This window comes from Ciconia boyciana, chromosome 19, assembly GCF_034638445.1.
Source record: "Ciconia boyciana chromosome 19, ASM3463844v1, whole genome shotgun sequence".
Classification (NCBI taxonomy): domain Eukaryota; kingdom Metazoa; phylum Chordata; class Aves; order Ciconiiformes; family Ciconiidae; genus Ciconia; species Ciconia boyciana.
Window position 1 is genome coordinate 7,045,067 of NC_132952.1, and position 21,195 is coordinate 7,066,261.

The following is a 21,195-nucleotide window of genomic DNA, read 5'->3' on the forward strand; positions in this document are numbered from 1 at the left end:
TGGATCCAGCTGTATTGTGTTTTCCAACTGTCTGACTGAAGAAATATTATCTGCTGAGTCCATCCTGTAAAATAACTCTTGGTGGAAGTGGCAACTGCAACCTGTAGGGCTAGTGTGCCATGCGTGTGTGTATGTATACATACGTGCTTGCGTGTGTGGTGTATATCTTTAATGACACAATTATACACGAGCATACTGTTTGTTACATATTGCAAGCAATATTTAAAACAAACAAAAATATTGTGTTCCTCTATATCTTTGTTCGTTAGCAAAGAGGTGGCAAATCCTTTAAAGAAATTTTTAACTTTGTGGAATATATTGTAGTTACAGGAATATTTATTACTTCTTCCTAATCCCTTGGTGTTGTAGGAAGGTCTTATGTTGGAACCTCTGGCTCCTGTGGATAATCTTTGTCAAAATATTCATTTGAGGCTGTTATAGTTTCAGTGGATTTTTTTTGAGCTATGAAAATGGAGCAGATTAAAGCCCTAAATTATTGGGTTGGGTTAGATTTAACACCCAAATAACCTAAAGCTGAATTTCAGAATCAGCTCTGGTAAAAAACAGAGGTGCGGATACTCATTTACTTATTTCCTAGAAGTTCATATTAGTGTAAACGCCTTTGGAATAAACCAGACATTTCCCTAAAATGTTTGCTGTATTGTGGTAGGGCAGCAGTAGAAAAGTACCATGCAAAGGCTGTTTTCAAAAAGTACAAGACCGAGCCATCTTTATAATGTAAGAGCTGCTTTAACCACTATTTGTTGCAAGTGAATAATTTTCCAGACTATATATTACCCTAACCCCATGCCGAGTGTTTTTTGAAATACGGTTCTTTCACAAGCCTCTACGTCAAATCCAAAAGCAGCGTACTAAAGGTAAACCCGGTTGATACTTCATCATGTGTGTTAAGTGTATATGTGTGCTGGCACTTGGGGAAGAGGGGACAGAGGTGGCAAACTGTTAAGTATCTGTTGCGTTGTTCTCATCTCTTACACCTAAGATGTCGGTTTATTCAGGAAAAAACAACAGGGAGTATATGCTTCATTTTTTAAATAATTTCTTTGGATACTAAATGAAGAGAGGCTTCCAAGTGATTATTCTCCCTAAAGGAAAAAAATTGTAGGAAGACTGCAGCCTTCGACTTCTAAGCTGGGCAGCTGTTGCAGAAAATGGAGATTCCCCGTCCCCCCCGGCTAATGAAAAGAGATTTTGTAGGGAAAGAAGAGCTCCCCTCAATTTTACGTTTTAATTTTTTAAAAAGCAAGTTCCGTTTCAAGATCTCCTGATCTTGTTTTCATATCTGAAGTTCATTGTATGGCTAAATTAGAGATGGAATTTTGCACAGCATAATATACCTGCTTAAGAACTACAGAAACGGTTTGTAAGCATAGCGTTCAGGTTGGGAGTATATCCTTTTGTTTCCCTGTTCCTGCTGTGATTGCTTTTGAGGAGCAAGAGTTGAGCTGTTAAGCACCGTTTTGACCCTTTCATTTTCCTAGTAAGAAGAAGGGAATTGCTGCACCACAACAGAGAAGAAACAAGATGGGCAGCGGAGCCACAGGAACAAGAGATAACAGAAGGCAAGCAGATGCCCATATGTGCCAGGTATGTTTTTGGCAAGCTTTGCCCCCCATGACAGGCTCAGCTCCATGGGAGTCTGGAGCTTTGGAGAAGTGAAGAAGGCTCTGCTGTTTTATCTTTCCTGATAAGGCTGCTTACTTGGAGGGCCAGGGTCAGAGAGTGCCTTGTGGCCGATGGAGTGCAACGGTTACTCCGGACTTGCTAGTTCATCTAGTTCATGTGTAATCTGGCCTGTACTCTCAGCCTGCAAAATAGCTCTGTGCTCCAATCCAGGCTTGAATCTGAAGTCTGAGAAGAAAAAGATACCTGTAGTAAGCAGGAAAAGAACCAAGAGCGTGGCCTGAGATTAAGAGTTGCATAAATTTAGCTGGAGATTATGAGTGAGGAAAGGAGGGGGCAAGGTGGGGGAAGATGTTTCTCCCCTTTCTCCTTTTGCTACCAGTTGGTATTCTTGGTGGTTACAGGAACAGCAAGGGGCTGAAGAGAGGCAAGGAGATGTCAGAGCAGTAGGCAAATGCTCCTTTAAAGACAAATATTGTCATTAGTTAATCAGTGTGGATAGTGAGTCACTTTCTGCTTGATGTTTATTACTAGTTGGTCTCCCACAAATGAGACTGATGGGTCTTCCGCAAATGAGTGTTCACTGGGGCTTCTGCCATCTCCTGAAATGCAGCTCTGTACCTTGCGGCAAGGTGCAGCAGCGGTTTTGAAAGGGAAAGATCTTGCTGAGTCTTCCTGGTGTAAAACTTTAAATACAAGACAGCAGCTCATCTCATATTTGGAACCAGGGTTTCTAAAGCACTTCCTCTGGAAGTGCGGCCAAAACTCCACGTTTTACAGACAGCACGAGACTGAGGGAGTAGAGAGGGAGATAGCTTGTCAAAAGGCAGAGTCCGGAAAAGAACCCATCTCTCCTTTGATTATGTTCCCACTAGTCCATGCTGCTCCCAGGATTTCAGGAGGGTTGGTCCCATCCGCACATGGATTACAGATTGTTAATACAGCCCACCAAAGAGCAACGACAAAAATATCCCCACCCAGGGAAGCAATTCTTACTCCATTATGGACACACTTTATTATCTGTGTATTGAGAAAAATTTCTCCCTCATTTCATTCCTGAAGTTCTACTTGCTACGTGGCCATGACTGGACTGCTGAGCTTCTGCCTAGGGTCAAGACCATGTCTCTTTGGTAACACAGGGTCAGGCCAGTACAGGCACTTCTGTGAGCTGCAGCTCCAAATTGACAGTTAAGCAAAATATTCCGTTTTCTTTGCCAGCTGGAACAAGCCCTTGTTTTCAGCTCATTTGCTATTCAGCAGACCATGGATTTTTCTAGGAACATCAGCAGATGCTGATCACGAGGGGCTGCATGATAGAAAGTGGGAGAATGCTTGGGGACTAAAGAACATTCTTATTCTCCCCCTCCCTGGGGAACGTTGCTCCCTGCTGCAGCAGATACAATCCTTTTTAGTCCATGACCCACTGAAAAAGTACAAGTTTTAACTGCCGTTCCCACAGGAACCATGCAAGAATGCTGGGTTGTTGTTTTGTTTTTTTTTTTTTTTTTCCCCCCAAGTTGTGAGATGAAGGGATAAATATGTAAGTGCTTTTTAAAATAAGAGCTATATGAGGATTCGCTAATTCTTTTCACATGGGCCACCAAGGAGCCAATATGTGGTAAATCACATTCAGCTGTGTGCGCTCTCCCTCCCCTGCCTGTGGCCTGGATTTGGACTGATGCCCTAGAGATGAAACGCTGACGCTCATGCCTTGAGCCATCAGACACGATGAGATGTTAGGTCCTTCTTCTTTCCCTGACTTCCCCACCTCCATATAGAACTCCCAGTTCACGACAGGGGAAGCTAATGCGAGCAGTTTGGTCCACATAATATGCACTTCATCTATGAATAAATAAGAGGTTTCATGAGAGCTGAGATCAGTTTTGGATAGTCAGACGGCTGCAGTTCTAGCCCTAATGCTTGGTCTCTGTGTAGTGCCTCTTTGTGTGGCTATAGGTATGTTGTAATATATTGTTCTTGCGTCGTCTTGGGGACTTGAACGAAGCGGTGCCAGTGTGCTTCCTGGCCTGCTGCACCAGGGCTAACTTTCCTCTTAAATGTGGCAAATGTAGCAGAGAGAACCACTTAGAAATAGTGCTGAGAGTAACTTAATGTTAACAATGCTGAATAACGGGGAGGAGAGAAATGCTAAGAATAATCCATGGAAGTGAGAAAGTATTTATTTTTGAACTAAAACTTGCCCTTGGGAATGTAGCCATATGTTGTTCATTATACAGCAGCCCCACTTCAAACATTTCAGCAATTAAGATTGAAAAGAGCAAAGCAAGACTGAGGTGATTTAACGAGGAAAATGTATTGTGTTGTGCAAATGATCCAATCCTTTATGTTCTCCGTAGTCTCTAGCTGACCATTGTAGGTTTTACGCAACATTCATTCCCTTCTGACAGCTGTTTAGAGCCTGCTTTTTCCTGTGACATTTATTGCATGCAGAGGTCTCAGGATATGTATCCCTGACTGTTTGCATAGAAAATCCCAGCTCCCTACAAATGATATGCAGGTCCTGGTCACTGCTGCTAACAGCACGAAGACAAAGCAAAGCCAGTTCTGTCCCCTGCCTTCCTTTCCTATTCCCCATTACACCACATGGATTCCCTCAAAGTGTAATGTGTTCCATTGCTTTTAGGCACTGTGCAGAAATCAAAGCCAGGAATGTTTTTCTGTCCAAATATAGTCAGGATGACAGCTCTCGCCTGTAGTCCAAACCAAATATCCGCACTTGAGAACCTGAGACCTCTAAAATTCAGCAGAACTCCGAAGTCACAGCAGCAGTTCTCTGCACTTGTATAAAAGCAGTCCGTTCAGGGGCTCAGGCTCCCTGACAAAGCATGGAGAATATTTTCAGCTATTGGAAAAGACAGATAAAACTTCAGAGTTCTGACTAACTTCTTGCCCTTGGCACAGAGCAACGCGGGCTCCCAGAAGGGAGTCTGGGGAGTTGTCTGAAGCATCTGAAAGAGGCTTAAATTCTGCCAAGTGCTGTAGAGTTGAGGCCATCAATGGCTGCATCTGAGAGTCCTTTAAGCACAAATATCTCTTGGGAAAGCCATGATATTCTTAACCCAGGGCAGGGAACAGGGATGAAATGTCAACAGATGTGCACTCTGGTCCTAATAATCCTTAAAATATCTACAGAAGAGAGCTGTGCTTGAAATTTAACAACCACAGTATTAACGAACGAAGTATAAACCTGAAATTTTGCTTTTTACAAGCTGCAGCACTGAGGATTCTGGCCAAAGGTTGTGCACCAAAGGATCCAGATGCACAGTGACTTTATCAGAAGCATTGTTAGCGTGCACAGCGTTAAGTTCATGTGTCTCCCTCAGCTCCGCAAGTTGCATCTGTAAGTTCTGAATACCTCAGCATAAGAGCTTTCCTCATCTGACTCTCATTGCCATAATAACTGAGATTTGTCTTGGCCTCACTGCTGAGCTGGTTTCTGAGCAAATATTTGGCTTAAACGTTACGAGTTTTGAAAGCATTCTGCAGCCAGTGGTTTGGTGAAGTTGGATGCGCAGGCACTGAATTTCTTGTGGATGGGCAGAGTGCATTCCCAGCATATGGGGGAAAGTGAACCACGTGCTTGCCCAGAAACCCTGCGCGCTGACTTCTGATCCATCAAGGTATAACCCGCTTGCTACCTTGACAGGGAAGCGGGATCCTAAATGACACAGAGGTCATGAATCATCTCTGCAGCTAAAGATTCCCATTCGCCCACCACATGTGGTGCAAGAAGATAAATGGCTAACAGACAGTACAGTCTCTTTCCCCATTCAGAATAGTTCAGTAACTCATGGAAAAGGACTTGGCTGTGCTAACCTTTAGTAGCTGCATGAATAAGTATTTGGAAACAATGAGGTCCTGAAGAATGCGCTGTTACTAAAGCTCTAGATACTGACTTGGGGGGGGGGAGCTGAGCCGAGATGTATTTTACAAAAATGTTCACTTTCTTTACATTGGGACAAAGGAAATTCTTAGTTCCCTCAGGCTATGTGGTTGTGTGAGTTCTCAATCTGTGCTTTAAAGCTCAGGTTCACGTAGTCATCTTCAGAAACAGTACGGCACTAACTGGGTACTTGGAAGATTTCAGGTTCCTGCTCTGCAAGATTCCATGCTTGACCTCAGGCAAGTCTTTTCCCCTGCACAGTATGGTCTTAACCCGTAAGGTGCAGATAATAGCACTGCCTTCCTGCCTTCAAGACTGATGTGGGATTAAATGCTCTGAGAGACTGCGAGATGCTCAGATCCTCTGGCAAGTGGAGAGGGCATATGTAACAGTGCATAAGTTAAATCTTTTTCAAACACTGCTGACTCTTACTAGCCATATGAAAGGCAGATGCGCTTAATGCTGTTACGCAGCTCCACGACTGAAACGCAATGTTCTTCCAGCACTGTGTTTGCTAGCAGTATTTTTCTTTTGAGCCAGTACTGCTTTACTGGAGAAGAGCTCTTGGCTGAGGTTGTTGAGCCCCATTCCAAGGCAGGTTTTTACTTCAAGACTCCCTTCTCAATCAGTCTTTCTGCAGATGTGTTCTCTTCTACAGACTCTGACAGAATCTTGTTCAGCAGACTTGAGACACTGATAAGTTTAGGAGTGTGTTGTTACCAGTTTCTCACTTCATACTGTGGTCTACAGCTTAAACCGCAAATGGACGCGCATTTGCACCACTCTTTGGAGCTCCGAACAAAGCACTTTTTCAGAGTGCTGATGCACAGGGATGTTTCATTCTGCCAACTGTGCTACTGAGGAAGAGGTGTAACTATCCCTAGAAAGTTGCAGCTAAGAGCTGAGATGAGCCAGTATCTCAGGCTGCGGCAGCTGACTGCTTTGGTCCACAGAAGTTCGAGCCCTGTACCCTTGCTTTCTGCTCTTTCTCTTCCTCCTAGTTCCAGCTTTCCTTTGTAATTCGATCCATAACTTTCTTCCATGTTACTCCTTATTCTATCCTTCTCCTGGTATCCGAACAACTGCTGCGCTTTCTCCACTCTCTGCAGAAAGCATTAATTGTACACAGACTCATTGGTCATATTTATTCTGAGTTGTTTAAAAACTCCCGGTCAGCTTTAGTCTGAAAATACACAAAACTTATAAAATGTCGCAAGCTTGATCATGAACTAGGGAAAAAAAATTCTAATGAAAACATTTTTCATTATTAAAAGTGCAAGAAGCTTCTGAAACCTTTCAAATGGTTTGGATATCCCCTAGGAACGTTTTATACTGGCTGGCAACAGAACTACCCCCTCCCTGCCGTTTGCTTGTGAAACTAGGAGATTGCACAGTTCCTTTTCCTCTGTCTGGTCAGAACTGCTTAGCTAAGGACACCCCACCTCGGGAGCGCTGAGGATCCAGCGCGTAGTGACGAGACAGAAAAGTGCAGCTATTTCTGAAAACCTGAGAATTTCTGAGTAAGCTTTTTAAAAAGTCCTGACTTGACTTCATGTCTGCAGCCTGGAGATGCTGTAAAGAACCTAACAGCTGAAGATAAACTGACTGCTTCTCCAAGTCAGTCTTTCTGATGTGCTCAAGCTGAGATACCCAAAATCAGTATGATTCTGAAAATACTTGTCTTTCTCAGCATGATGAGCCCTTACTGGGTCGCTCCCAAGTACACAAGAAATTTGCAGGTGACTTGCCAAGTTTCATGGAAGAGGGAGTTGATGTTTACTTTTATCTGAGTTTGTAAACTCCCTGACCAGAATTTCCGAAGCAGAGAAGCCCTGCCTGCTCTCTCACAGCATCTCATTTTTCACTCTGCTCCTGAAGACAGCCCCTGACAAATGACAGCTCTTCTCGCGTTAAGCATCCCTAATGAAACATTCCAAGGGCATGATGCTGGCTTCTGGATTCCCTTTTTCTGCCCCCTCCCCCAATTTTTTCATTACATAAAGCTGACAAGTGCAGATTTGTCCTCTGATTATACAGGCAGTTAAAGAAAAGAGTTCATGTCCATCCCAGCTTGTTTCACTTTGCTGCTTTTCCTCCGCCAGCCCAACTTTCAGCTGCAGTAATATGATACCACTTGGCAGAGGCTAAGAGAATCTTTGGCACATTGGAAAGAGGCTTAATGTAAAGTCTACATTTTTTTATTTTTTTAGGGCTTTTTGAAACTCTAGTGATTCTGCACAACTTTGGCAGTAACTGCAGGGCTACTCACAAATGCTCCAAATGCAACTGTGAGCAAAAGGATTACCAATGCATTCTGTGAAGAGAATGTCTTAGTACCTGTCGTAGCTCCCTCTAAAAAGTATTAAAGAACGACATGGATCAAGTAGAACAACTTTCTGCAAACAGAAGGAAGAGCTTCCTCTCAGTTGACAAGAAAAAGAGCAATGGCTGTAGAACCATTGTGGGATTTCTATGCATATTGCCTGTGGTGGCTTTGCTGGCTATTGTGGGAGATCCAGCTGGAGCTGCAGTTCAGAAAAGTCAGGTAGGGGAAAGGATCTAATTCTCAAATGCTTGAAAGGGGAGTGGGGACATCAAATATATGTGCATGTGTATTCTTTTTAGAAGACGGACAAATTCAGGAAGCAATCTAAATAATATGTGAATAACTGTTAAGGCAACAAGGTCTGATTATGGCTGTTTGAGTCCCTTTTTGCAAAGGATCCTAAAAGGTAATTATGCATCTAGGTAGAATCCGATTATTAGAGATGTGTATGCAGCTTGCAGACAACCAAACAGTGAGTGCACAAAAGATTTGGGTTGTTTTCCCTCAGAGCTTTGGCTATTATTCTGAGTATCTCAGCTTTCCCAGCCTAGGATGATGTGGCATGCATATATTCTGATTTCCGTGGCAGCTGAGCTTTCCTAGGAACTCCAGAGGCAGGGCTCATGGTGTGTAAGATCTAAACTGGGAGTTAACGCTGGACCTACAAAAAGTATTAGCTGATATTAACTCTCTTTCAAGATCCGTCCATTAGCAAGATATGCTGGGACAGAGTGGGCAGGATAGAGTCCCTCAGCCTTTTTCCAGTCGTGGCTAGCTGTAGTCATGGAGAGATGCTAGCGATTTGGGCAGTATCTGGCAGCCGTTGGTTCGAGCTTCTTGTCTTTGAGACAGTCGAGCTTCTGTCTCACTTGCTGTGAGACCAGGGATATGCTATTTTGACTCTCAGAGCCTCAGCTCTTCCATGAGTAAAGTGAACACAGCTCTTGCTTTCTGTAGAATGTGCCGTGGGGCTGAACAAACTCGTACTGGTGCAGCTGCTGTAACATTGCCACCATACATCTCGCTCAGTGTGTGTCTTGGTGCCTCGGGAGCAAAGATGACCCAGAGATATTCAGTGTCTTAGTCCTGAAAAGGGGAGGGGACTTCCAGAGAACCGTGTTGGATCCCATTCTTTTACCTCCACTACTAAAAGGCTTTTATAGGTTGAGTCAGACCTGTCACCAAATTTGATGTCTTTTACTGTATGATGGCTTGAAATGCACTCCAGGGTTTCCAGGGCTCCTATTTATTTTGAAGGCATTTCAGATCCACAATGCAGCTTTATAAAGAGCTCTCTGCACAAAGGGTTGCCTGTTTTAGTCATTTGTCCAGTATTTCATTTCTTCTGTGGTGAGGCTGGAGAGCAATAGCAAAGCGAAAAGGAAATGAAAACTTTCCAGGAAGAGCTGCAGACTCTCTGGGGCCAGAAGCCTACCAAGGCCTCGCTTCTGCTCCATCTGTGCTGCGCTCCAAGAGCAGAGCGGAGTGGCTGCAGTGCCCTGTTCTGGAATTATGCAGCAGCTCAAGGGAGCCTGCAGCGCTGATCCACTGTGATCCCGTGTTGAGGAGTGCTGCTCCCTTCCTTTCCTTGCATGTCTGATCTAAGACATGCCCCAAGAACTCCTGACAGTATAGCCCCTCTTTTGCTCTGTCTTGGTTTTGTTCAGCACACTCAGAACAGGCATACTTTGCAAAGCTCTGCCCAGCTGATGCACTAGTCTTGTCTCCAGGACACCCATAAGGGAGTACCGGTTGTGCTCCCCAGCCTCCACGTGTCCCATACCTGGTGGTTTTTCTTTTACACTGTTCAGTCCTGCAGTCTCTCCCATCTCGTTCAACCTCCTGTTTTGTCTTTTAAGGAAGATGCCACATCACCTGGTCTTCATGGAGTGGCTGCCTCTGCTTTGCACAGTCCAGCTTTCCCACCTCGGCCTCCAGCACGGAGAAAACGATACACGATCACACCAGGGCACTTGAAATGGGACCACTTCAACTTGACATACAAGTACGGACTTGCTTTAACCCGAAGAGTTAGCATTTTCTAAGTGACACTGGGGTCTGAGTTTTTCCTGCCATGGGTCTAGACATTAGCCATATGAATATTGCTAATCCATTTGCTAGTGAATGGATAGCTGCTAAAGCCACTCTAACGTAGGAAGTATTTCTACAGATGCTACACCTCTCACCTCAGCTGTGGATCACGTGAAGCATTGTCACTGCATGAGAAACTAGTAGCACATATGGCTGCATGCTGAGACTACTTACAGTAAAACTAACTGTTCAGGGGCAGATTCAGGCTTCAGACAGATAGGCTTCCCAGAACTAGGGACTTCCCTCAGAAGGTCATGAATTGAATATTAACTCTGTCATGCTGGTATTTTTAAAAGAGTTCCGTATGAACCTAAATCATCACTGAGGGAAATTGCTGTTGATAGGTTCTGTGATTTCAGGAGGACAGAGCTCTGTTAGTGCCGAGTGCTTTTAGGAATCTCTTTCTCCCTGTTGTCTTTGGGAAAGGATGCCAGCTCTTAGATTACTAAAAAATAAACAATAAAAAGCCCTTGGCAATCCTAGGGTGAGTGAATGTTAACCCTAATATTTTCAGACATTTCCTCCAAGGAAAGTGGCTGTCCAGATTACTGATTTCCAGCTGGGTCTACCAGCGCTCCGAACCAGCAGCGTTTCAGCAGCACCATCCGGCCACGGCGTGGTCTGGTTCTGATATGATGGAGCTATGTAAATGTGCAGTGCTAGTACTACTTTCAACAAGCAGGCTGTTCAGAGCCAAAGTTGATGGAGTCCTATGGATTTTCCCACAGAACTGTTTCTCATTGCTGTCTGGCTCTACTGCTGGCATGAGGCGGTGTCGGTCCTGTTTGGTGTTTAGCCTTGGAGCAGCTCTCTTCCTTACTTTAGCAGTGGCTGAGCAGCCCCTGAAACTGTCCAGTGTGATGGGCTGTGGTGGCAGCATCCTCAAAAGATGCTTTTTCTCTCTGTGAAAATATTAATGGCATTGTTGAATGTTTTTTGGGAGAGCTAGCATGAGTTCACGCAGAACAAGGTTCAGGGAATCCCCTTAGAAACAGTTTCGTAAGATGAGCACTGGCAGGTAGGATCAGACTGTCACGGTAAACCTCAGACGAGCAGGAGTCCTGGAGGTGTGACTGAAGAAAGGCCTGTTCTTCACTCCTGGCTGAGAGTCTGCACCTTCCTGGAGGCACAGGAGCCAAATCAGGTTTTTTTCCAATGTCTTACGGGATTACAAAGGTCCTTTTAATGTGGCTGCTAACTCCAGCCACTCCTGACTCTAAAGTACAGAGCAAGCCCCAAACCTGACCTCTCAAGAGAGCTGCAGCCACTAACTGTTAAACCGCGGTGGCTTGAATGGCAGGTCACATTGGATTTCGGAAAACACTTGAAAGTGGCCTCTGGCAGCAGCAGTGTGTGGTGCAGCTTTTTCTTGGTGTTGGGCTGAGGACATCACTATGGAGCTGTGAGGGTCTGTCTCGCACTCCAGCTCTGGAAAGCTGACCAGACTGTGACTGTAATGGGTGGGAGAGTTTTCTGTCACCATCAAACAGGACAGGAAAGCATTTTGAGCTATGTTTGCAGTGGGTTTGCCTGAGGCAGCGGAGGTAAGGAGTGAGGAGGGCAAGCGGGACGGGCAGAAGGACAGCAGCAGTTGTGTCTGAGAGCTCTGCGCTAACCCCTTTCTTCTCCACAGAAGCAGGGAGGGAAGTATCTCAAGGTCACCAAACGCAGGCCGGGAAGATACTTTGCAAGTGTGGCTGATGCTGCAGTTACCTCTGTTCTCTAGGTAGCTGTGACAGTGTCGGTCACAGAGAAGTCTCATCCTAACTGTCACCGGCCTTAGGTGCTCACTGCGCGGCGGTGGTTGTTGCGTTGTTCAGTGGGCGATGCTGCAGTGCTGATCAGGACGTGTTCCCTTCCCGGTGGACAGCAGGGGTTAGTTCTGCCTGTAAGCCCAGACAAAGAATGAGTGGGTGGCCTGAACCTGACTCCTTTGCACTGAGCAGAGAACATATATCTCCCTTTACGCTCATCCCAAACAGGCTGAGCCTCATGATAGTCTTAATTGTCCAGGTTTACGCTCATTAACAGCCTGGCTTGATACGAAACCTTCTGCTCCCTTTAGGATGTGCTGGGACGAAGGGAGAACATAAACAGCATAGCTAAAATACAACCAGAGGGGATAGCAGAATATACACAACTTTTCCCAATTGCTACACTTCAGGCAATTTCCTGAATGCAGATCTTCTTTTGGGACAAGGTAAGTTTCTAGGAGCCATCTATACATTTCCATGGTTCTGCTGTCCTGCACCAGTAGTTTTCTTACAGTTCAGCTGTATCTATACCTGTGGCCTAAGCAAAAACCTCTCTTGAGTTTCTCTCCCAAGTGATGAGATTTTTTTCAAAGGAAATAACGTGTTTTACTATCAAACCTTTGATATCCTTTGGAAGCCTCTTTCAAAAGTTCTGCCTGAGAGTATTACAGTTCAGTGTGTGCGCACACGTTGTAGCCTGTGTTATGAATAGGAGTTACCTAGTCTGCTGCTGAAATGCAGTTGTTTCCTCTTCTAGCAACGCTGCGCAACAGACTGGGAGATGTTAGGGTAAAAATGGTTTTCCAAGAGAGCCTTGTCTAAAACGATGTGCTTGAGGAGGGACAAAAGCTGTAGTCCAGAACGTGTGGTTGTAAAGCATATCAGTAATATATTAGTCCCTGTGGGGGTTTTATTAAAAATTCTTAATATCCAGTTCAAGCTACTCCTGTTTTGAACCTATTGGAGAGAATGGAAAGGCTTCATTGTCTGATACAGCCTTGAGAGCCTTCGGCTGATGTTTGAGAAGGGAACAGCATTTTCCTGAAGTTGTTCTGTGTTCCTACAGAATCCTGTCCTTCCCAAGAAACCTCATAAATGCCAGGGACACACGCAAGGGACTAGCAGCTGCGTTCCGAATGTGGAGTGAAGTTTCACCATTCAGCTTCAGAGAAGTGCCACGCCACGTAGCTAGTGACTTGAAAATAGGTAAGACTGCACGGGCTCCTGCGCTGACGGGACACTGTTGTGTATGTTAACTCCACGAGGGACTTTTAGAGTTTCAGTATGTAAACCAAGAGGCAGGAGATAGTCCTCCTTTGCTGTGTGGACTCAGCAGGGCCTCTTGGACAAGGACTGGGGCATCGTTTGCCTTTAGTCAGGTAGAGAAACTACTTCTAGTTGCTCTAAGGAGATGTTAGTATCATAATTAACACTTTCTGTGAATCTTGCTGTCGGGAAGCTTTAGGTATTTGACAAGAATTAACCCTCAAAATCTGCCACTAGGACAGGATTATATCTGTTCCACAGATGGGGAAACTGAGTATTGAAAGGTGAAATGGCATATCCAAGGCCACACAGAGCCAAAGAGCAGGTGATGGATTCCAGCTCGTTTATGGTTTTGGTCCCTTCTGCTGATCCTGTTGAAGCACCATCTTTTCTCTGTCCTCTCTCCTCTCCCCTTCCTTCTGCCCCTGTATCACTCCGCAGTAGTTACTTCCCGAGTTTCTCAGGCCTAGAAAAATGTCAGCGCTGAGGCGTTATCTGCTCAGTCTCAACTCCAGATGTAAATTCTTCTCGGGATTTATGGTCTGTGTGAAATAATTATTTCCTGTGCAGATGGCAGCAATATTGAGATAACCAGCAGATTGACCATTGTTTCGCAATATGCTCTTCACTCTCGTGTTGCATGACGCTACTTACAAGCACATGATCTGCCTTCCCCGGGGCCTGTCCTGCTGCCCCATGTGAGCTCCAGGTGGCCCAATTCCACTGGACGCAGGATACACTGCGACGCTGTCGTGATGCTAGCAAAAAGACGGCCAGCAGCTATGACTCCAAGGCTATCTGTTTCTTTACGTTTAAAATGGAAGAATTACATCCTGGGGTTATCATCTCACTCTCCAACTTCTCTCCAAATTTCCATGAGATGTTGCAAAAAGAGCTCAGCATTCCTTTCTGAAAAGTAGACTCATTTGCGTCCACTGGAAACAGGGTCATCAGAGGGCTGAGGATAGTTTGCGTCACATAGCCATCACTCCTGACACTCGCTTTGCATTTATTTTTCCTTTTGTGGCTCTGTAGGTTGGAAAACATGTGGGATACCGTAAGAGATTTTTTTTAGTAAACCACAAGTTTACAGATGTCTGTGTCCTGGATGGGCTTACCCTGCTAGATATGCTAAATGTGCTGCTTTTTTCACAGGCTTCTACTCTATCAATCACACAGACTGTCTGGAGTCTCTCATTCACCACTGCTTTGATGGAACAACAGGGGAACTTGCCCATGCCTTCTTCCCACCCAACGGGGAAATCCATTTTGATGACCATGAATACTGGATATTGGGAAATACACGGTTCAGCTGGAAAAAAGGTAACACGTGTCTCAGGGAGCACACAATTAATGCCTGTAGGATTTAGATTTTAGTCCTTGTTCTGGGGTTTAGCTAGTATGGGAAAGAGACAACAGCAATGGTTGTGATTTTCTTTAGTTTTGGAAGTTGTCAGTCTTGCTGTTGTGTGACTGAACCATGTTTGGTGGCAGTGTCATTTCTTTCTGAACAGTTCAGTGGATTTACTCGATAGTTCAGACACATACTTGATAATTAACGTCCGGCTTCTGCCCAGGCAGGTGCATCTCTGAGAAGGGCCATGTTATATTACTTCAACTTGCTGGCATGGCTGTTTACGTTTTAGTTTTCCTGGGTCTGTAGTCATTTTTCAGTTTGTGGGCACCTAAAAATGTCCGTGTTACTTATAGCTTGGCAGTTTTTTTCCTTCTTGATTTTTTTTTTTAAGCAATGTCAAAACTAACTTTAATTTAAAAGTAGATGGTCCCTAACTAACTAGCAAGTTTGGTTCATATTGTATGACCAACTCAGTACTTTTTTTGAAAGTAAGATATTTTGCTTTTCACCAAATAAAAAGAGAGGAGGGGAGATTTTAGGTGACATAGAGGGACTTCTATCCTTCTTGCTTTCTAAAGCACAGCAACAGATAAGATCTAGGGACAAAGACCTAGGAGAGATGATTTTTAAAGCAAGAATATCAGTGTGTATTATTATGCAAGATATCAAGAGAGGTGTCAGTAGTAACACCTCTTGTGAGCCATCCTTCAGTTAAAATCCATCTCTGCTGGAAGCAGGCTTCAAGATGCTACCAAGAAACTTGAGTTTGACCTATAAGCTATGGGGAATGCAGAGGTCAACTGGAGGCTCTTTCAGACTGGAATATTCCAGCTAGCAATCATCTCATTCCCAAACAGCCATTTCCAGTTACAGCTCTGGGCTGTGGGAACAAAGTTAGCAGAAAGCTGACAAGCGTAATTAAGTATTACACAGGGCACTTGCCTTCATTTCAAACATTGCTCTTTCCGAGCAGTCTTCCTGTAGTCTGGCAGAGCAGCTGCCTGAAATGAGAAGCATCTGGAAATAATTGGCTCATCTATTTGCACCCAAGCAGCTACAGGGAAGATGAAACTGGGGCAACCTTTGATAAGACCGTACTGTCCTAGTGCTAAAATATCTCCTCTGCTTTTACACCAGGATTAGCAAATGTACTTCACCACACACCACCGGCTGTTTTTCCATTTCTCTTCCAGGTGTTTGGCTTACAGATCTGGTACATGTAGCCGCTCACGAAATAGGACATGCCTTAGGACTCATGCACTCCCTGAACCCCAATGCCCTCATGCACATCAACGCCACTCTGACTGGGAAGAAGACCATCTCTCAAGATGAAGTCTGGGGAATTCACAGACTTTACGGTAAGGAAGGCAGGGTTGTGCTCTGGGCTCCTCTGTATAAAGAACATTTGCCTAAAGTGTCAGCTGGATCCTGTGGAGCTCTCGTGGTGTTAGACCCTCACCGGCTGGCAGCACTAGGCTGTAAGCCAGTGAAGAGTAGGAGGAGGAATCTTACTCCTTTTTACGCAAGATAGAGCTCCAAGGAGGTGTAGCATTGTCTGTTTCCAGCGCTACTCGCTTCAAATGCAATAGACAGGAGGCTGGAAGCCTTACAGACTTCACGCTGCCACCTCCCCAGATGGCAGGTCTGAGAAAGGGTTTCAGAGGGGTCACTCCACTCGGTGTCCTCAGGGTGCTCTGAGCTGCTACAGCAGAGGCACAGGCACTGTACGTGTTCTCATATGCCTGGCTCATTATGCCCCAGCCCAGCAACCAGCTCTGGGCATGGACTCTTTGGGCCTTTTGTACTGTGGCTTATACAAGAATAAAAGGCTAATTTCAGCCACGGAGAGCCCTGACTTGCATTTGTAGGCATCAGGTGGACAAAGGGAAAGCTGACGTGCAAAGGAAGGGGGAAGGCAAACAGCTGTGAATTACTCTTTTGGGTGGACTCAGATGTATTAATACAACACGACAAAACTCTCCGCAAACCAAACAGGCTGTGGCAAGAGTCTCTCGAGCTCCGACACTTTTGCCTGCTGCTCTTCAAACATTACCTAGTGTAGGACTTAGCAACTCTCTTGAATCACTGATTTTACTGCATGAAAGTAGCTCACTGTCTAGCCCCCTGCTCATATAATAATGGCACCCTGCTCTATTTACTGTACTCCTGCTTTAGCTTCCTTCCTGTCTCAGCTCTACCATCGACATTGACCAGTCTGATGCAGGTGAAATGTCAAGTTGTTTCTCAGAAGGAATGGTCTAACCCCAATCCCTCTAATGCCTTGTCTCCTTCTGTTTCAGGATGTCAAGACAGATTATTTATGTGCCCATCGTGGGCACAAAAAGGTTTCTGTGAGAAACGCAGGAAGTTGATGAAAAAGCACTGTCCGTCTACCTGTGACTTCTGCTACGGTATCTAACTAACTTTTCTTCTGGGATTCTTGGTGGGGTTTGCACAGAGTGGGGAGGTAGAAGTTAAGCAGTGTTTGCTGCAGGGATAGGCAGGATCTTAATTCCACACTAAAGACCAGTGGATGCAAGTGACCAGCCCCATCCAGCTCTGATGAGAAGCATAGCAGAGATGGCCTCGTACATTTGAGCCAAGATCAATAGGAAGCAGCATTTACGCTTAAACATTTGTGGACTACAACATTAAACTGTCCTGTTCTTCTCTAGTTTAACCAAACCAATGACAGGGAGTTTCTGAAAACACAAACTGCTCCGTGTGCCTCAGACTGCTGCCCTTTTGGAGCCAACTGAGTGCGTTCGAGAGAAGAGATGCAGTACAGTTCCTGATGCACTGACGGGACATAAACAAGACAAATGACATCTCAAGCACAGCTGGGCTTGAGCTGCTCGGCAGCAAAAGAGATAAATGATGTTAATCACCTTAATCTAGTCTCAGTTTTCTGAGTCCAGATAAGGGACTAATGCAGGATCAAGTCACGTTACTGCAGCTGTGGAACTAAGCTTCAGATAAATACCTACTGCCCTTAAGAAGATGTACCGTGTAACTAGTACCTCTTTCTCCAGTACAGAGGTATTTTTTTAGAGCAGGTTAATGCAAAGATGCAGTCAGATAATTACAAAACCATATATTCTAAGGGACTGTTCATATACTGAATGTATACTCTTCCATATATATATATATATGAAACAGGCAAGTTGATTTTTATCCATCTCAGTTTACATGCCACAAAGTTGTTACCTTTGCCTATGAATAATGTTACATGTCCATCCAAGAATTGCTCAGCAGGAGGCATTTTTAAATTAATACTTTTAAGGTTCCTTAGGTGATACCATAATTCCATGAGTGTTTTGGAATGCCTAAGGCTTGGTAATGAGATATGCTAACTTGTGCCATTTCTTTCTCTCACCTCTGGTGCACAGAATTTCCATTTCCAACAGTGCCCCCTACTCTGCCCCCGCCAAGGACAAAAACCAAGACTGTTTCTGAAGGCAGGAATGTCACCTTCCGCTGTGGACAGAAGATAATTCATAAAAAAGGCAAAGTTTAGTAAGTGTTCTATCATTTATTCCAGTCCTTTAGGAGACTTTGCAGCTTACATACCAAAAAGGATGAGGAAGTATGACAAGACAGCGTAAATAAGAATGCAGTTTATCTTCTGGAGCACGTCGCTGTCTCATTTGGCACCCAGAGTAGAAAGAGGGGTGGCTGGCTAACTGTGAGAAGGGAGTGTGCAAATATTGCTCGTAACACTGCAAAGCATTTAGTCTGAAAGCAGAGCTCTCAGAAATGAGCAAGCCGAGTTGAAAAAGGATAAAATCCAATTCACATACACAGCACAAAGGGAATTCTTACCACCAAGTCAAATTCCCTGGCCCATATTCTGCAAAAAACTAGTCTTAAAATTCCCCTTTCAGTTAATAGTTTGTTAGCTCTTACTAATGTACAAGCATGTTATTTCTGGACGTATCTAAAATTGAGAGAGAGATGCCCAAGTCCATGGGTTAGTTTAGACTGAGGACCCAAATTCCCATCAACTTCCACTAGGATTCAAGCTCCTAAGTTACTCAGGATAGTGCCCTATTATAACTGCCATCGACACCCGGAAATATATAGTAAAACTTAACCTTGTTTTGGTAAGTCCCATCTGTGCTGTACACTTACTCAAGCAAAACTTACTAGGAGAAAGAAGAACAACTAACACGTATTGCATTGTGCTGGACACTTTGTAGTTTAATTTCTATTATTTTTCTTATGACAGCTGGTATAAAGATAAGGAGCTCCTGGAGTACTCATATCCAGGTTACTTATCCTTAAATGAAGATCACATGAGCATCATTGCAAATGCAATTAATGAAGGAACTTACACTTGTATAGTAAAGAAAAAAGAAAGAATCTTGACTACTTATTCCTGGAGAATCAGACTGAAGCACTAACGAGGGCCCTGGAATGAGCACTTCAGTTACCGCTAGTTCTGTTTCAAATTCAAAGTGTTTCTTTGGCATTTTATATTTCATCTCCAGTAGCGCAACTGAACTTCTAAATCAGCTGCTTCCATACCTCGGGCAAAAGAGACTCAGACTTGATTACTGGAACGTAAAACTTTTCGAAAGTAGTTTTAATGATAAAGAATATCAAGTATGTGCTGTACAGAGAATTAAAAAATTTTTTTAAAAAAAGTAAAGTGTCAGATTTTGCAGTTAAACTATGTGGATCACTGGAGACTGCTGGAAAACAAGAACATAACTCGTTCATCAAACGAACGGATGAACAGATTGATGGCTCAGCTATGTTGCAATGGAGGCAGAGGTATTGTGGAAGGAAAATGACCAGTTACACTCTGTAAGTGTTTTGCTGTTATTCTTTTTAGATCCTGGTGCATCACACTAGAAGAACTTATAAAAAAGTTTAAGACCTAATACTACTTTTTCTTTTACTTGTCAGGAGGAGGATGTAGGGTCACAACAAACCCTTTCTAATTACTCCATTCCACATTGACCTGTTCAGTTCAAGTATCCACAGAACATCTTTTTTCCCCCAACTGCTTTCCTGTGGTTTGCATTTACTACTTGTGTAATCTTATCCCAACAGACTATTTACCTCCATCAGCAGCTCCTCATGACTTGTCCTTTAGGTGTCTGATCAATAAGCCTCTCGACTCCTTCAACAGAGATGAGGTCCTCCCCCAGTCACCAAAGCGATGAGGTACATGTGCCACATCCAACAGGAAAACAGCATTAGTAGTGGTAGGCAAGGCCTACTGCGCTCAGACGTCTACAGCGGTGGAGCGTTCATTTGCACGGTTAGGAATGCCTGGCTGTCCTTACACTTAGCAAGATCCTTATCCAGTGTTAAAGCAGCCTGCATTCCTCTTTGCTTAGGTTCATCCTTTTTCGGTTGTCCTCTTCACCTCTTGAAACAAGTGCCTTCCTACTTAAAAGCACCAACAGTACTGCAAAGCATCTCACGCACTGCAGCGTAGGTTAGCAGGCTGGGAAGACCTCTGTATTAGAGCAGAAAGGCTCTATCAGTACAGTTCTCCTCTGCTCTGGGAGGGTTTTACCATCAGAGTTAGCTGAGAGTACAGCATAGCATAAAACTTAAAAATGTGTCTTTGCATGGACAATTAAGCTCAGGATCATAAAAGGCAAGCACTCTACGCAAAAATAGACAATTGAGACAAAGTAAAAGCAGAGATGCAGTAACCAAACAATGTCACGCTACTCAGGGAGAGCTGGTGTTTCCCTTCTACCAAAAAAAAAAAAAAAGGGAGTTACACGTATCTCATAACTGTATTAAATTTCCATTGCAATCCAGCATTAGGTTTTCTTTGTTTTACTAAAACTATCCCAACTTAGATGAATAATCCTTTTTGTCAGGAACATGAATCCTCCAGTGATGCCCACGCTGGCTGCAACAACACCAAGGAAGCTAGAAAGGAAATAATTTCACGGAGTGCAAGACGCACAACACAGCTTGAAATACAAAATACGCAGTCATGTTCTAACCCTTCGGAGCTTAGCACAGGCCATGGCAAAATGGCTGTCCTGTCCTCTGCTCTGTGGGATGCAGCAAAAAACCCCCTGCTTTTCAACGGGTTATTGATCTCCACCTATGAGGAATCTTGCTAAAATCACGCATACTTCAGTTAACAGACTAGTAATAGAACTGTTTCTCCTTCAGTACTAGGCAATCAATCAGGCCTAAAGAGAAAATAGTTCTGCATTCCTCCACAGCCAAAAAACACAGAACTACTGTTTTCAACATTTACCACAATTTTAGTACATCCACATTCCAGTTCCAAGGCCTTTACCCAGAAAAACTCTTAAAATGCACTGAAATTGATGGAATGTTTGTAATTTAAGTTAATCCTTTTACTGGACTGGTGCGCAGTTCTGACTACTTGAATACCCCAGTATTTTCCAAATCTTCCTCTTCCCAGAAAGGAACGATAGCATCATATAAATTACAGACTCAGAAGGCTGTGATATTCCAACATGATTCCTCTGGTCTGGAATATGGTCTGGTCTGGAGAAAGGACTGGAATACGGCATTATACAATCAGTAAAGCTAAGCTCTTCTTTTTTTTTTAATGGAAAATAAAGTTTCAAGTCTCCATACTAAGTCTTTGAGTTATAAAACAATAGAGTACTTCTTCTGCACCAGTGCCATTGTAAATACATGTATACAACACATCAGTGTTCAGCTCAGTAGTGCACCCAAAAATATTGTCAGTGAGTATTGAGCCAACCCAGCCTAGCTCTCTCCAAGGCACACAACAGGAAAGAAACCTCAGAACTGTTACGTTTTTTTGCCTTAACTATATTCAGACACATATAATTTACTTAAAGTAAAAAAAAAAAAAAAGTTGTTTGCCCAGGCTGAC

The 21,195-nt window shown here is 44.0% G+C and overlaps 1 protein-coding gene across 8 annotated transcripts in view; it reads left to right on the forward strand.

Annotated features, from left to right (window-relative positions):
- MMP23B (matrix metallopeptidase 23B) overlaps positions 1-21,195 on the forward strand; it is a 24,553-nt gene continuing 3,358 nt past the window's right edge. Inside the window, exons 1-9 of one of the 8 annotated variants that reach the window (XM_072884239.1) lie at positions 1-129; positions 1,503-1,608; positions 9,734-9,879; positions 12,786-12,925; positions 14,141-14,308; positions 15,536-15,700; positions 16,643-16,753; positions 17,732-17,858; positions 18,571-18,983. In XM_072884239.1, coding sequence (XP_072740340.1) covers positions 1,546-1,608; positions 9,734-9,879; positions 12,786-12,925; positions 14,141-14,308; positions 15,536-15,700; positions 16,643-16,753; positions 17,732-17,858; positions 18,571-18,745 — 1,095 coding nt within the window. In that variant the 5' untranslated portion in view covers positions 1-129; positions 1,503-1,545 and the 3' untranslated portion in view covers positions 18,746-18,983. The other 7 variants (XM_072884238.1, XR_012045838.1, XR_012045839.1 and 4 more) reach the window with 7 other exon arrangements.